The 16541-nt window shown below is 45.0% G+C and overlaps 1 protein-coding gene across 5 annotated transcripts in view; it reads right to left on the reverse strand.

Annotated features, from left to right (window-relative positions):
• Tbc1d14 (TBC1 domain family member 14) overlaps positions 1–16541 on the reverse strand; it is a 101641-nt gene that overhangs the window by 42353 nt on the left and 42747 nt on the right. For all 5 annotated transcript variants that reach the window (XM_085836641.1, XM_021162241.2, XM_021162242.2 and 2 more), the window contains one exon: positions 11684–11804. In XM_085836641.1, coding sequence (XP_085692767.1) covers positions 11684–11804 — 121 coding nt within the window. The remainder of the gene's footprint in view (positions 1–11683; positions 11805–16541) is intronic.

Here is a 16541-nt window from a genome sequence, read left to right on the forward strand (position 1 = left end):
TGAGTAGATAGCATGGAGTTCACGGGGAGCATGCATGTCCAGTGTGGGAGGCACCGGGATCCATTTCACTACTTTAAAGGGGAGGGTGTGACTTTTCAAACCTGTGCAAATGCTCAAAAAATAATTTAATGAACACATACGCATGCTCTACCCAGAGTATAAAGTAAAAATGTTACAGTATTCACCTTACTTTTAAAACATTTACCCTTTGAAAGAAGTTGCAGACTTCACAGCTGCTCCTGATAGTAAAGAGGAGAGAGGAGGCTGGGTAACATGGGCACCCTTACAGAAATACTCCGTGTGGGACTCAGTACGGTCCCGCAGCCTGGTTTCAGTGGCATGGACAACTAGTCATCCCATGCTCAACAGACTCACCTTCTCTCACTGAGCTGGTGAGGGTCCAGTGAGCACGTGGCAGAGGCACACAGTACTTGTGGAGTCAGTGTGCTGTCACAAGAAGCCATACGTTCGCTTTCCTGCCTGTCATCTAGCAAGTACACAATGAAGCAGAACAAGGGCCTCGCCCTAAGTCACTCACAGACAAGCAAACAGGCAATGGCTACATCAGTGCTAGAAGACAGGACAGAAGATGGAGGCTGGGAAAGGACACGCCCTAACGCAGTCTCCAGGAAGGCAGCTAAAAGCACCATTCTGGAAAAAAGGCTTGTGGACTAACCTTCGGGTTAAGCACTTGTGAAGAACAGTTCTCAGTGACAAGAGCAAGTTCTTAGCCTGTCCATCCTGCTACCATCACTCAGACTTTCAAAGCTTAGTGCCCACCCAACATTTTACAAGTTAGCCAACTGGGGCCAGAACTGAGTCCTCAGATTCACTCACGTTAAATCCAAGATGACTATAAACATGCCCTAAAACAGTGTTGGCTCATGTGATTTTTATACCGTATTTTAGAACTGAATATCATTTATAAACTGACTACATATTATACCAGGAGATAGTGAGCAGGGTGACTTCTACTAACATGGGAAACATAAAGGACCAAGTTTATCTTTCAGGGCTTTTCTCCATCAAACACTGGCATAGAATCCTGCATTAACCAGGCTTCGTGCCTCCCCCGTTAGTGTATTTGGTCTATCTGCTCAGTTTGTGCATCTGTAACACTGATATATCTCTACCCATTGAAGTCAGGGAAGCAAGATTGACTCACTGTTCACTTCCTAGTAGATCAAGGCTTCAAAAGCCTCACGGGATACTGAATACCATAAGAATCAAATGACAGTTGTAAGAAAAACTTCAATGTCCAATCTAGGATGCTGGTCAGTAAATTATTAAACAGCAACTCCAAAGGCCACTATGTAAAAAATGAAATTATGCAACAATATATAAAACTATAGAGAAATATATGTTTTCAAAAAGTTGAACTGGTCTTAACCACATACTAAAGCTGAGCATCCTCCTAAGCCATTAACTAATGTAATCTGACCCTTGCTCTCCTGAACACAAGCTGGTGCTGCCCAGAGACACATAGTAAAGCCACAAACAAATGGACAAGGATTCCCAATTTAGAAAACGCTGTGGGGCTGAAGAGATGGCTCAGCGGTTAAGAGCACTGACTGCTCTCCCAAAGGTCCTGAGTTCAATTCCTAGCAACCACATGGTGGCTCACAACCATCTGTAATGTGACCCAATACCCTCTTCTGGTGTGTCTGAAGACAGTACTCATATAAAATAAACAGATAAATAAATCTTTAAAGAGAGGAAGAGAGGGAGGAAGGGAGGAAGGAAGGAGAAAGATGCTGTACAGGGACTATTTTTGAATAGTCCCTGAAGCCTGATAAACTCCCTTTAGACTAGATGGTCAGGGGAACCTGAGAAGACACACCTGAGCTGTGACCACCTTTCAAAACCACACTGAAGGAAGGGCACAAGCAAAAGCTTAGGGCAACAGAAAGCAAGCCAGAGAAGCCTGAACAGGGAAGGGAAAATGTATGCTGGGGCGCACTGGGCGGAGGTGGTCCATCCATATTCATAGCAAAAACTACGTATTCGGTCCAAATGTGATCACTAGCCAGGAGGAAGTCTGCACTGACTCTGTATCATGAGTGTGTACCAGCACGGATGTTAACTTCTTCATTAACAACAGGTGGTCTGCAGAATCTGCATTCAGATTCAACCAACTGTAGATCAAAAGCATTCCTCAAGAAAGAAAAATATCAGAAAGCCAAGATGCCTGGACTGAGCACACCATGACTCTCCAGACAACACAGTGCTTCTTACACAGTAGTTACACTGTACTAGGAAATGTAAGAAATGTAGAAATAGTTTAAGTACATGGCGGCGTTAAGTTACCATTTTACAAAAAGGACTATAGTATCCAACGATCTGAAGATCCGTAGAAGGTTCTGAAACAAATCTCCCACATGACACTAAGGCACAACTCTCTAGGTTTCATACTGTAAGAAGCCCACCACGGACATGGTCCTTCTCAGCTGCCGTGCCTGTCTTTGTAGCATCCTCTACCAAGTGAAAGGTTTTGTTTCTACTTTGCTGAGTTTTTATCAGAAATGAATACTGGATTTTGTCAAATACTGTTTCTGCCTCAACAGGACCACGTGGTTTTCTTTAGGTCATAATACAACTGATGACAGTGATTGTTTTCACACATCACGCCATCCTTGATTCCTAGGATGAACATGACCTAGTCCTCAGTGTTGGCTTGAAAGAAGTGTCTGGGGTTCACTCTGCTAAAGTGAGATCTGAGGATCGTGGACACTGGGCTGGGGTCAGTGTCCGGAGCATCAAGGAGGAGTTGGGAAATGTCTTCTTCCTTCTAAATTTGGCAGTGTTTTAAAACAACACACTACCAGTGAAACCATGTGGGCCTGGACAGTATCTGTCTTATCTTTCTCCTTGCTGTGGTCAAATACCCTGACAAAAGCGACATAAGGAGAAAGGGTTTGTTGTGACTCAGTTGCAGAGGGATGGAGGCCACCATGGTGGGGAAAGCACGGAACAAGAGCAGACGACCAGCTAATGGCACTGCACTGACACACAGGAAGCACTGATTGAGTGAGAAATGGAGCCCCAGCACCCTAAGGCCCACCTGGGGATCCACTTCCTCCTCAAGGTTCCACAACCTTCCCAAACAGCTCAGCAGCTGTGTCCAAGTCTTCAAACATGTGAGCCCATGGGGGATATTGCACATTCAAACCACCACAGTACTGAACTGTAATGTTCCTGTCTTAAAATAAAAAGTGCAGGGTAAATCTTATATCTTGGATGAGTTTTGGTGATTTCTAATTGCCAAAGAAATAGACTATTTTATCTGACATGACAAGTTCCTGTAGAGAGTTATTCAAAGAATTCCACTTCCCCTCTCAGTTCTACAGGATCCAGGTGCTACCCCCTTTGCTCATCCCTTTTATTGAAAATGTGTTTCTCAGGCTGGCAAGATGGCTCAGTGGTTAAGAGCACTGACTGCTCTTCCAAAAGTCTTGAGTTCAATTCCCAGCAACCACATGGTGGCTCACAACCATCTGTAATGGGATCCGATGCCCTCTTCTGGTGTGTCTGAAGACAGCTACAGTGCACTCATATACATCGATAAATCTTTTTTTAAAAATAGAAAGAAAAAAGAAAAAGGGGAGGGGAGGGCAGGGGAAGGGAGGGGAGGGGAGGAAATGTGTTTCTCTTCCTTGGCAGTTCCACTAAGGTGGATCAGGACAGGGGCATTCAAAGAGCCCAGTCTGCTCTCACACACTCTCCTTTCTAGTTCTAATTTCATTCCTATGTCTCTGTATCATTTGTTTCCTTCTGCTTTTTAGAGTCAAAAATAGAAACCCGGTCTACTGATGTGAGACCTTCCTTCTCTCATTTGAATGTTATATATTTCCTACCCAACCTGTATCTTCCAAGCTTTGGTATGTTGTATTTTTACTGTGTCAAAATATTTTCTGAGTTTCCTGTGGCTTGCTCAGTAGTTTGCTACTTATTTAATATCCACATTTAGGGAGAAGTTCTTAATATTTGTTACTGCTTTGTTTCTCTGTGATGAGTAACATATTTTACTTTAGTCCTTTTGAACATTGAAAGTTTCTTTTATGATCCACACATGATCTGCCTGGTGAGTGCTCCACAAGCACTTGGACTGGCGACCACTGAAGGGTGGAATGTCTGGACAGGTCATTCAGCGCCTCCAGGTCCTGGCTTGCTCTGTCTGCAGCTGGTTCTTCTCATGTGTCTCAGAGCAGAGCGGCACTGACTCTCCATTTGTGAAGTAGACAGGTCCAGTTTTCTGCATCTCTGCTTGGATTTGCTGCAGTCACTAGTTTATCTGGTCTTCCTTAGGCAAGAGCCCATTTTATCTCTGGAAACTGGCTTTGAAACACAGTCCTTACTTCCACCACCCCCCCCCACCACCCCCCGTTTTCTTTTTCTTTTTCTTTTTCTTTTCTTTTCTTTTTTTTTTTTTTTTTTGAGACAGGGTTTCTCTGTATAGCCCTGGCTGTCCTGGAACTCATTTTGTAGAGCAGGCTGGCCTCGAACTCAGAAATCTGCCTGCCTCTGCCTTCCAAGTGCTGGGATCAAAGGCGTGAGCCACCACTGCCCGGCCAGTTCTTACTTTTTATGACATTAATATCTACCTTAAGGGAAGTGCTGAAGACTGAACCCAGGGCTTCATGCACACCAAGCACAAACTACCACTAAACTATACTATCAGCCCTATCTCTTCCTGTCCTATCCTAACATGTGTTATCTTACATGTTCTGTATTTGAAGAGTTCCATGTAGAAAACAGAATTGGGTTATTTTTTCAAGCCTCTTTAACAATATGGTCTAAGTTCAAGTACCGCCTTACTTGTCTTTTGTTCTTTCCCGTTTCCTCTTTTCTGCCTTCATTTTGAGTTTTCTGAATTTTGTAATTCCATTTTAATCTCTCTATCATGCTTTTGGTCATCTTTCTGCAGAGTTCACTGATTGGCCTAGGAGCTGAATGATATGTGCAATTTTCCATGACCTGATTGGAATCAGTATTTTATGACTTCAAGTAGGAATCCACCGCCTTTCCCTTGGTACATGATTGTCTTATATGTTACTTCTATATACAGTTAAAGACCCAAACAATACTAACCTTTACCATTAACCTAACACACTTTTAAAGAACCCACTGAGAACTAACTGCCGATCTAGAATTATGTCTTCTGCCCTTATGTCTACCATTTCTATTCCTCTTTCTTCCTGTGTTCCAAGGTTCTTTCTAGTGCAATGACCCTGCAGTGGCCAACTCTTGTATGAAATGATCCCTGAAAGTACAGTCTTTGGCCAACTCTCTTACAACGAGGCTCCTGCCAGCAAACACGTTTAGTCTTCATCTGAGAGCCCTTTCTTTTCCCCTTTGTTCTTGATACAAGACTCTGGGATGACAGTTTTTTTCTTAACAGTCTAAAATTATTGATTCCCTTTATGAGTTTTTAAAAAATATTTTCATTGCATTTTTAATTGTGTGTATGTGGGGGCTATGAGCAGGTGTTTGTGGGTGCTAGCAGAAGCTCAAAAGGGGCACTTGAGCTACAGGTGGATGAGCCTGCCAGCCTAGACGCTGGGAAGGTAACTCTGGTGCTGTGCAAGCGCTGTAACTGCTCTGATTGCTGGGCTCGCACCTCTCCAGCCCCCTCTGTTTTTGATGAGAAATTCATAGACATTCAAATTATTATTCCTCAATAAGTAATGCACTGTTTTTCTCTTGATGATTGTAGACATCTTTGCCTTCACTTTCAACATTGGGTTATAACTTGCCAGGCCATGAACTTCTTAGAACTTACCCTGTTTATGGAGTCACTGACTTGACTTAAATCTGTAGGTTTGTGGTGTTTTGCCAAATTTGGGACAGATTCCTTTACTTATTCTAATAATTTTTTTTTGTTGTTGTTGTTATAAATTCTTTCTCCGGGGATCTCAGTGCAGTGACATAAATTCAAACCAGTGATTCTGGCTTCTTTTTGTTTTTTTGTTTGTTTGTTTTTTTAATTTTTGCTTTATTCACTGGGTATGTGACTGCAGGTGAGTACAGGCACATCCATACAGAATCTAGGAATTCAACTCAGGTTGTGAGACCTGCCCGCAAGCACCTGGACCTGTTAAGCCATCTCCATCTTGCTGGGTTTTAAAACATTTTAGTGGTTTCTCCTGTGTTCAGGATTATATTACTTTATTGCCTTTACTTTGATCTGTACTGTCAGACTGACTGCATTCAGTTGTGTGTTTCTATTATAAATGTCCATTTATTTCTTATATTTTCTGTTTCTCAACTGTTTTTGTCTTTCACTCTCAAGAGTATCTACTCTATTTGCTGAAGCAATTCTTCTAATTGCTTCTTTAAGGTCTTACACAATCCCAACACATGTTGATCATAGGATCAGTGTCTACTGATCACCAAAAGACGTCCTAGTCCTGAAGCCCAATAATTCTGAACAATGTTCTAGACCTTTCTTTTTAATATTTTAAAATTTATTGTATTTTGTGTATGTGCGTTTTACCTGAGTGTATGTCTGTGCAGCACATGTGTGCCTGATGCCAAGGAAGTGGTGAACCTCCATGAGGATGCTGGGAATCGAACCCAAGTCCTTTGCAAGAATGAGTGTTCTTAGCCACTGGACCAATTCTCCAGCCCACAGGCTTTTCTAACATTATGTTCCAAGACATGGCCTGTGTAAATGTTGACGCTATTATAACCTATTTGGATTCCAGATAGAAAGATTTACAAGTTCCAGCCCGCTTTTCTATCAAATTCAAGTTCTAAACTCAGTTTTCAGCACTTTTGACTCTGTCTTGTATGTGCACCACCCAGTGGCCAGTCAGAGATTTACATGCTCTATCCATCCAGTTCTACTGAAGTTCCTTAGGGTCAGATCCACGTACCCAGACAGACAGTGGCAGGCAGTCATAACAACCTTACAGAAATCACTTTCCGGCAAGTCTCTTTGCAATTACCAAGTGCCTTCTAAGTTCCCTGAGTCTCCTTGTTGTGGTTAAATAGCCACACACTTCCCATAACTGTGTTGGCGAGAGAGGTGCAATCTCCTTTTCTCACCAGCTTCCCCTCCTGAGAGTGTTAGGCTCCTGTCAGACACCACAAGTGCCGCCTGCCATGAGACTGTAATGATGGCTGGAGAGTTGGCTCAGCTCACCCAGGTTCAACCCCCTGCACCCACATACATGGCTGCTCAATACAGTCTGTAACTCCAGCCTCAGAAGTTCTATTACATCTTGGGCACCAGGCACAGATGTGGTACATATACATACAGCCAGGCAAAATACATATAAAATGCTTATAAGTACACATAAAATGCATATAAATACACATAAAATAATAATTTTTTTTAAAGAACAGAGGGGAAAATAACACAAAGGAGGGTCTCTGCCTATCTCTAAGTACTGGACCTGCTCTTTTACCCAGGCACAGAGCCCCATCTGGTGTTCTCTTTCTGGGGTTGGTCTGCCTGAGTTCAGGCTAAAAATGTCAGTTTCCATTCAGCAGCACTCTGAATTATAGTCTTCTTGCACAGCCCTGCCACCATGTGCTCCCCAGCCCTGGTGAGTGGATGCTCTGTGCCTCTGTCCAATTCAGTGTGCTCACTGGCGAGTGGATGCTCTGTGCACTCTGTCCATACAGTGTGCTCACTAGCGAGTGGATGCTCTGTGCACTCTGTCCATGCAGTGTGTTCACTGGGCCTGGAGAGGCACAGTATGCTTACTCTACCAACCTAAAACTGGGACCACAAACTGTGTTTGTGTGTATACGTGTCTGTGTGCATGCGTGCCTGTGCACACGTGCATGTACATGCCCATGCTATAGCACACAATAGGAAGTCAGAGGCCAACTTGCAGGAGTCCCTTCTCTCCTTCCAACTGTAGGTCCTGGGTTACAAATCATACTTAGTAAAGTTGACGAAATGAGGCAGGGTGCTGATGAAAATGAAGGCTGTATTCATTTCTTAGTGTTTTAAAATGTGTCTGTAGGTTTTCAGCTACCTCTGTTGAGCACCCAAACACACTCTTCCTGTAATGTGTGATCTTTTGTATCCCAGACCTCTCAGAAACCAGAGCTCAGAAGAATGAATGTCACTCTAAGCTGCCCTGGATTTACCACTTTCCAGCATTTTCTAACATCTAAAAACTGACTTGATTCTGCAAAACCATACAAGATGATCCTGGGTAAACAAAGCTAACAACAAACCTGTAAGCCTATGGTTACGGTAACCAGCCTGAGTGAGAACCAGCAACGCATCAGCTTTCTGATCAACCTCACTCCCAGAGAACTATGTGAATTCCTAACAAACAGCCAATAGAGCACACAGAACAAGACACCCCATTTTATTCACCTTATTCACAAGGGACAGGACTGCACTTCTGAAATGCTATCACCAACCCTGCTGAGTGGTCACAGCCCTGTCACTCAAGCCCGGTGGGTGGAGAACGGAAGGCAGCACCTCACTCTGTAGCTTAGTGGCTAGAGAGTTTGCATGCTGCTGGGTGAACTTCTGGCCCTGTGTGGAGCTGGCCACAGTGATGGCTACTTCCCACCAATAGCCAACATTCTCACTGAAAAGCCATCACCCTTGGGATAATCTGTAGTTTCTAGGACATGGCTCTGGGTCCCAAAACGCAGGTTTACTTCAGTGTGCTGGAGGCACAAAGCCTACAGACTTGCGCTTCTCACATACAGGTAACAAAGACAGGCCTCATCTCACTTCAAGAATCATGGCCTTGGTTTTATTCTCTTATCCTGGGTCATTTTTTATTCCCCTAAAAAAGTGTCTCCAAACTCATCATGTAAGCTGATAGAGAACAAGACAATTTTCAAGGTTTTTATGAAATTTGTAAAAGAAAAAGGTAAGTAACATTTTAACATCCCTCTTCTCCGTCTGTCCCCCATACTTCCAAAGAAACTGAAGTCTCTAAGGCAAAACCAAGAAATGTCACTCAGACTGAATGAGGTCAGGTGCCTTGGGCAAAGCACAGAGAGTGCTTCCATTACAACGTAGGCCTATTTATTAGCTGGAAATTGCAACAGCATCCCTTGACCAACTCCAGGCAAAATACACCACATAATTATGTCTTATGTTAGAGCAACACTGTATTCTAATGCCCAGTCCACACCTGAGGAGACCCAAAAGAGACAACTGTCCCAAGGTCACACAAGTGACTGTGTACACATCTGTTCCACTGCTCTACCACAAAGCTGGCAGCCACATCAGGACACACACTCTCACGCCCCTGGTGCCTGGGACACCACCTGATGCAGCACAGTGTGCACTATGTGCCTGTGGGCAGAGGCACATACACAACTGCAGGAGTCAGTTCTCTCCTCCACTGTGTGGAGTGGAGTCCTCATAGACTGCAGTCAGGGAATTAGACTTCTTTCTTTCTTTCCTTCCTTCATTTTCTTGGTAGACCCTCCACTCCTTCAAGACAGGCCTGGCTGTCCTGGAATTTGCTCTGTAAACCAGGCTAGCCTCTAGCTCAGAGATTAGCCTGCCCCCGCCTCTGCCTCTGCCTCTGCCTCTCACGTGCTGGGATTAAAGGTGTTGCACCACCATCACCTGGCCCAAAGTTATGTTCTTAAAGCACCATTTGATGATGCTTCTCCAACGAAAATAATTCCAGAAAGAAGAATGGGGAATTCTAAGAATCCTTGGTTCTGTTTTAGCTCTAAATACAGTTACCGTCACTTTCTCAGATCACACATATGGACAATCAAGGGTCTAACTCTGGCTTCTGTAATGACAGAGCCAGCAAGAGTGACAAGAAGCCAGCTCAAGGCAGTGGTGCCCAAAGTAGTCACCCTGACTCTCTCCCTCTCTGGCTTTGTTAGGTAGGAGTCAGACCTAAAATATGAGAGGAACAGAGACATAAAGTATATACAAACCAGTCCCAGGCAGGACTGTGTGACTCATGCATAGGGTTTCTTCATTATTGAAGAATAATGAAGTCACTTTCTTCATTATTGATGGTTAAAGCCAAAGGTCTTCTCAGCAGAACCGTGTTCCTGCACAGCCAGCTGGCCTCTACAGTTCAGTTCCCCAATAAGGTTCCAGAGCAGTTAACGCATGAAGCAAGTGATCTCCAGAGTCATACAGATGCCTACTAACATACTTGTCACTCCTTTTTTTTTTTTTTAAGATTTATTTATTGATTGATTATATGTAAGTACACTGTAGCTGTCTTCAGACACTCCAGAAGAGGGAGTCAGATCTCATTACGGATGGTTGTGAGCCACCATGTGGTTGCTGGGATTTGAACTCCAGACCCTCGGAAGAGCAGTCGGGTGCTCTTACCCACTGAGCCATCTCACCAGCCCTTGTCACTCCTTCTTAATTGCAGATGAAATTACCTTACTTTATCTCCTAGGAAAGTTACAACTGAGTTTTGCATACAAACTCATATTTAATCGTATGCTCACTTAGTAAGTCTCCATAATGACTAAAAAAATCAAAATGTAATTTACAAACAAGGTGGTGCATACCTTTAATCCCAGTACTTGAGAGGCAGAGTCGGAAAGGCCTACAGAGTGAATTCCAGGCTAGCCAAGGATACACAGAGAAACCCTGTCTTGAAAAACATTTATTCCCCCAACATTGATAACCTTAGTGAGTTTCCCAGGGAAATGATAAACAATATTCTAACAAATTTAATTTGGAAAGACATGAAAATGCACTGTGTGGATAGCCATCTTATTCCTACATCTAACAGTCATCAGTCCTGTTCATGGCACTCATGACCTCAGCCCCAAGAGGTGCCTCTTCTCCAACATGGACTTGCAAGTGAGCTCAGCATAGGAAGGTCCTCCCGCCAGAGAGAGGCATGAGCACACCGGTGACTCAGGTCACAGCCTCCCTTCTGATCCCCAGGCTCAGCTCCAAAGACCTGTCTACTTTCCATAGCCTTAGGTGGGCTATGTCCTCTCTCAGACCTGAGGACTACCACTTAGTTGGTTCCCAAGAGGCCTCAGAGAATAGCTAACTGCCAGTGAACAGAGATCTAAGGGGGGTTGCTGCTGAGGACAACTACTCGGCCAACTGTGGACCTTTAGTTCAACAGGTTCAAGGCCACAGCAGTTGGCTGACAGCGGACCTTCGAGATAAACAGGTTCAGAGCCTCAGAGAAGTTGCTGGTGCTAAAAATCAAGGCTGCCTAAGAGCTGTCACCATCTGTCCTGGGCCCCTCCCTGTGAAGTTAAGCAGGTGCTCCAGCTGCAGACACGAGGAGCAAAAAGTCAGTGGGATACCGGTGCAGGCCTGGCCTAGCCGAGCCTTGAGTCTCAAAGCAGACAGCATCTAAGTAAGCAAGGGGCAAGGTCCTCCCAGAGCCTGGGAGCATGATGGCCTATCCATGTTCCAGGGCAAAATGAAGGATTTAAGCTCCAGGATGTGTGGAGACTGCTTTAGTATCAAGCACAATAAAGCTAGATTATAAAACACATCTGCAACTGTTACTGGAAAGACTGACGAAAACGCATCAAGGTTAAATATCTAAAGCCCTGCTGAACTTCCCTGTATGCATGCTACAATCTGTAAAGAGGTGAAGAGAGTTAGATCCCAGCACACACTGTGTTCGGACTTCAGTCTATGATCCCAGGCACCCAGGGAACACAGAGAGCTTTACACCTTCCAGCCTCAGTGAGGGTGCAGTGTGGTTGCTGAGCACACGCTGCACTCATGCCTTACCTTCTGGGTCTTCTTTGAATCTTTCTGAGCAGTCTCTCGGAGTGGGACTTTTCCAAACAGCTTCCATCCCAAGTCTCTCTGTCTATCAAGCCTTGCATTTTGTTTTCTAGCAAGCAAATTCCTATAGAAAAAAAAGAAAAGGGCTAGGCCATTTCTAGGTGTTTACAGAGACACTCAGGCTAACAAGAACAAATCAAACTTTGCTTTGAGAGGGACTCTGTGCAATGAGCACACATTAACACTTCAGACTTGGTTTGTACTCACACAGAACTACACAGACACAGATCTTAGATACAAGCTTGCTGTAGCCAACTACTGTGAGTACCAATTCCACTACTTAGAATTTTAACAATGTATCCAATAATAAAGTAAATTAGCAAAAGTCAGCCAAAATGAGCGGAATGTCTGGCTCTGCCGCTCACTAGCTCTGAATGTGGACCAGGAAAGTAGCCCAAGTCTCGGTTTCCTATGAGTGACAGAGACCCCACTTGTGATCCCCAAGTTCATTTACAAACAGACATTTCAAGGACAGCAGCAGTCTTTCAGATCATAATTGTTTTAGTAGCTACCTTCTGCTTAAATTATCTATAAGATGATCTATACAGCCTCCAAGGATCAGAGAAAATCATTCGTGAGATGGTCACAAGGTCTTTCCTACCAGCAATATGTAAACCAAAGCTCTAGAAACTCCAAGTCCTAACTGGCAGTACAAATAAATCCGGTTCTCAGCTCTACTGTACAGGTACAGTCAGGTGCAGGCATTAATGCAAATGGCTTCCAGGGTGCCCTCAAAAGAAGACATGCCTGTAGCTTTCCAGTAAGTTTAAAAACATATCAAAACAAAGGCTTCAAAAAAGAACAATAGCCAGCCATGGTACCATACACCTATAATTCCTGAATTTTGGATGTTGAGGCAGGAAGACTACTTTTAATTCAAGTTCAAGGCTAGCGTGAGCTTTAAGGAGTCTGAGGCCAGCTTGGGCTACATTATAGCAAGACTCTGTCAAAAAAGAGGGAAAATGAATGGGGGCAGGGCCATGAGAATGAATTGCTTTCACTGTTTTCTCCCCATGTTTCTGTTGTGACTGTAACAGAATCCATTTCAGAAATGGTTTCACAGCCCAAAATATTTGTAAACACAATCAAATGAACTTTGGGCATTCTAGAGTTTCAACATATTCACCATCGAAGGATTTATGCAATTTAAACCAAGAAAAGCCCCAGGCATCCACGAATGCTAAGAACATGGGATACCTAGAACCTGAGTTACTGGAAGGATTACGTATGCCTGAAGGGGAGCTGGCAGAGATGGTGAAGCAAGCCACAGGAAAGGGAAGACCACACACCAACAGCAGCCAGAAGGACAGTACTGCCTGTTCAGGAAAAGAATCTGAGCCCTCACCGAGCAACCAGCGTATGGGATGAGTAAAGGGATGGGGCCCGGCTCTTACATTTATGTCTTGGGAGTGCTATTCACTGCAACAACAGGACCAGAGATGAAAAGGAGCACTTGAAGGCACGCTGTCTGAGACTGCACAATGGAAGTGCAGACAAAACTAAAGAGTATCCAGATTCAAAGCTGCTTAGTCAGTGTCAACCTAAGATCTTAAGCTCACAAACAAACCAAAACTTGACAGACTCACAGAAAGCACCTTTATAGTTAACACCTTGAAAACCCTACACCGCAAGCTACATATAAAATGGTACTGCACACAAGTGCTCTAAACACACAAGTGCTTTTCAGTCTAGTGTGTATCACATGATCAAAGCCAGTGCCTAGCCAGGCACTGTAAGCCCACAAGGAACAGGCAGACACAAGCCAGAACCCTGTATCCCTTGGGCAATCCTCCTGCCAAGGGTCTGACAGCACCTTCAGAACATTGTTTAGAACCCATACACCCATAGTACCATTCTTGCCTAGTATTCAATAGCTACTTTCCAAGGCTATGTCACCATCTGCCCACATTGCCCATGAGACAGAGAACTGGGAACAGCTCTATTCAAGCTTTAGGCTGACTTTAGGCAGCCAGTCTCTGCCTAGCAGTAGACCCTCACACTTGTCCAAGGCTCCTAGCACTGTTTCCATAGTACTCATCACTTCCTGCTGTCTTCAACACAGGTTTGATTCCCTCTCCTCTGCTTTCTGTCCCTAGCAGGAGGGCAGGAAGTCACCTCTGTACTCTCAGAGTCTATCTAGCAGGCAGTAGGTGCTCAACATGTCTGTTGGCAACTGGAGTGGCCACCATGTGTGTCTGCAAGGAGGCAAAGGCAGGGGGATGAAAAAGCATAGTTAACAACTCTCTGTGAGTTTAGTATTGCATGTCCACCAAAAGGCTCATGTGTGGAAGGCTGGTCTCCAGCTGGTGGCATGACTGAAAGGTGATTGAGTTCATCAGTGGGTTAACCCACTGTTAAATTCACAGCTTCATGGACTAGTCATTAGGAGGTGGGGTGAGGTTTAATAGTAGGTCAAAGGGGGTGTGTTCTTGAAAGGTGTATCTAAGCCCTGACCCTTCTTGCTATTCTCTCTGCTTCCTGCCTTACAACAGCCCAGAAGCAATGGAGCTGGCTGGACTTGGAAGCAAAGCCTCTGAAACTCTGAAGCAAAATAAATCCTCCTCCCATGTTGTTGTCCTCAGGTGTTTTGTCAGAGCCTGAAACATGACTAACATACATGTACACACAGCCTACACGCTGAAGATAAGGGGTCGGCAACCCTGCTTATACCACAAGATCAACAAAGACCTCAGGGCAGGGGCAGAACAACCTAGGAAAGAAGGGGCAATGCAGGGCTGAGGGAAGTACTTAGTGAAGTGCTTGTCTTATGTCTTAGTCAGGGTTTCTACTCCAATACAAAAAATGACCAAGAAGCAAGTTCAAGAGGAAAGGGTTTATTCAGCTTACACTTTCATGTTGCTGTTCATCACCAAAGGATGTCAGGACTGGAACTCAAGCAGGTCAGGAAGCAGGAGCTGATGCAGAGGCCATGGAGGGGTGCTGCTTTCTGGCTTGCTCAGCTTGCTTTCTTATAGAACCCAGGACTACCAGCCCAGGGATGGCACCACCTAAATGGTCCCTCCCACCCTTGCTCACTAATTGAGAAAATGCCTTACAGCTGGATCTCATGGAGGCATTTCCTCAAGGGAGGCTCCTTCCTCTGTGATAGCTCCAGCTTGTGTCAGGTTGATACACAAAACCAGCCAGTGCACCATACAGGCATGAGGACCCCAGTCAGAGCTCTAGAAGTGAAATGAAATGGCAGGCATGGAGCACACTCAGGAAGCAAGGTGGAGAGAGAGCTCCTGAGGCTGACGTGTGACCTCCACGTGCACGTGTGCATACACACACAAAAGAAGAGAAGGTGAGGACTGGAGATGTCAGGGAAAAAGAGCACGCACTATGCTCTTGGGGAGAACAGAAAGGTGGGGACAGTTTGCAAAGGGGAAGTGTCCACTACAGAGAAGTACTTGAGAGAAAACAGTTTACATAACTGCTGGACTCCTTTGTTCTGTATCCCTAGAAAATTATGGCTCCTTGGTGAAAATATATATTTGTGACTCAAAGAGGAAAACTACTGTCCTTGAAGGATTAGGGACCTATAGCTACAGGCCCCTGCAGCGGCCTAAGCTAGCCTCCAACAGGCAGTCAAGGGCCTGTAGCCCTGCTTCCAGTCCATATACTCCTCCACCACACTGCCTACATGGCTCCCTGACCACTTCAGACTCCAGATTACAAGTCCTCTGTGTTCATGTACACACACTAGTGTGGTTCCCTCTGCTTAGAGTAAGCCTTAGTTCCCAGATGCTCACTCAAATCCCCCTTCCACAGAGGAGGCACGGAACCTCTTTCTAAAGGCATCAGTCTGGGGAAGAAGCCCCTCTGCAGGCTGGGACTCAGCAGCCTTCAGGCCTCACTCCTGCCATAGTTCCTGGGGCCTCAATTGTATTCAGAAATAGAAAGCCCCAGGTAAAGGAAGGCCTCTTTCCAGTAGCCGTCTTGTCTAGGACCCAAGAAGAGCCCTGGCCTACCTATGTACAAGTCCTGGCCCTTTCTTCAGCTATCCTTCAGGCACTGTCCAGCCCTGGACCCGAGGCCCAAACACATCTAACAAGCACCATACCCTGAAGGCAGAAATGGCTCACACTAATGCTGTTCTCCCATCTTGCCAGTGACTTGACCCTGTTTTTAGGGGGCATGTGGCCTGGCTCCATCTCCATCCCTATTCCACAGACTGCTCCCCATGACCATTGGGGAGTTTTGCAAAGAGGTGTTTGCAAATAGGTGACATGAATGTTAAATGAGCTGGAGGCCAGAGCTCAGTATAGCCATATTTTTGGCCTGCAGGAGAGAATGTGTTTCCATGGTTCTCCATTGAGCAGGCACAGGACAGCAGGGACTCCTGGTGGCAAATCCCACCACCAGTAGTCAGCACTCCCCAAACACAGAGACCTGCAGAGAATGGGCTAGTTCATGAGAACAGGGTGTTCCCAAAGAAGGTGATCTCAGAAGCAGCAGTCAGAGCATCTCTAGCAGCCCCAGAAGCCGCCTGCACCAAAGCAACTCCAGAGTCCCACCGAAGCAGTCTCAACTTCTCAGACACAGACTAGGGTGGCAGTGGAGGAACTATCAGTGACGAAGCCACACCAAGGACTAAGTAGGATGCTAACAGCAGGAAGTGAGGCCTAAATAACCATGGACAGGCAAAGCTGAGCTGTACCTGTTTTATCCAGTGGCTGGGAAAGTCATTATTTTCATCTCAGTACATCATTAATGAAGCAGGAAAAGATACAGTCACCCAACACAAAGTAATGTTCAAAATAGCAGTGTGTCAGTTTCTGGGAAACCAGGAAAAAGTTCA

Source organism: Mus caroli, unplaced genomic scaffold (genome assembly GCF_978045245.1).
Source record: "Mus caroli unplaced genomic scaffold, Mus_caroli_1 scaffold_4, whole genome shotgun sequence".
In the NCBI taxonomy this organism is placed as follows: Eukaryota; Metazoa; Chordata; class Mammalia; order Rodentia; family Muridae; genus Mus; species Mus caroli.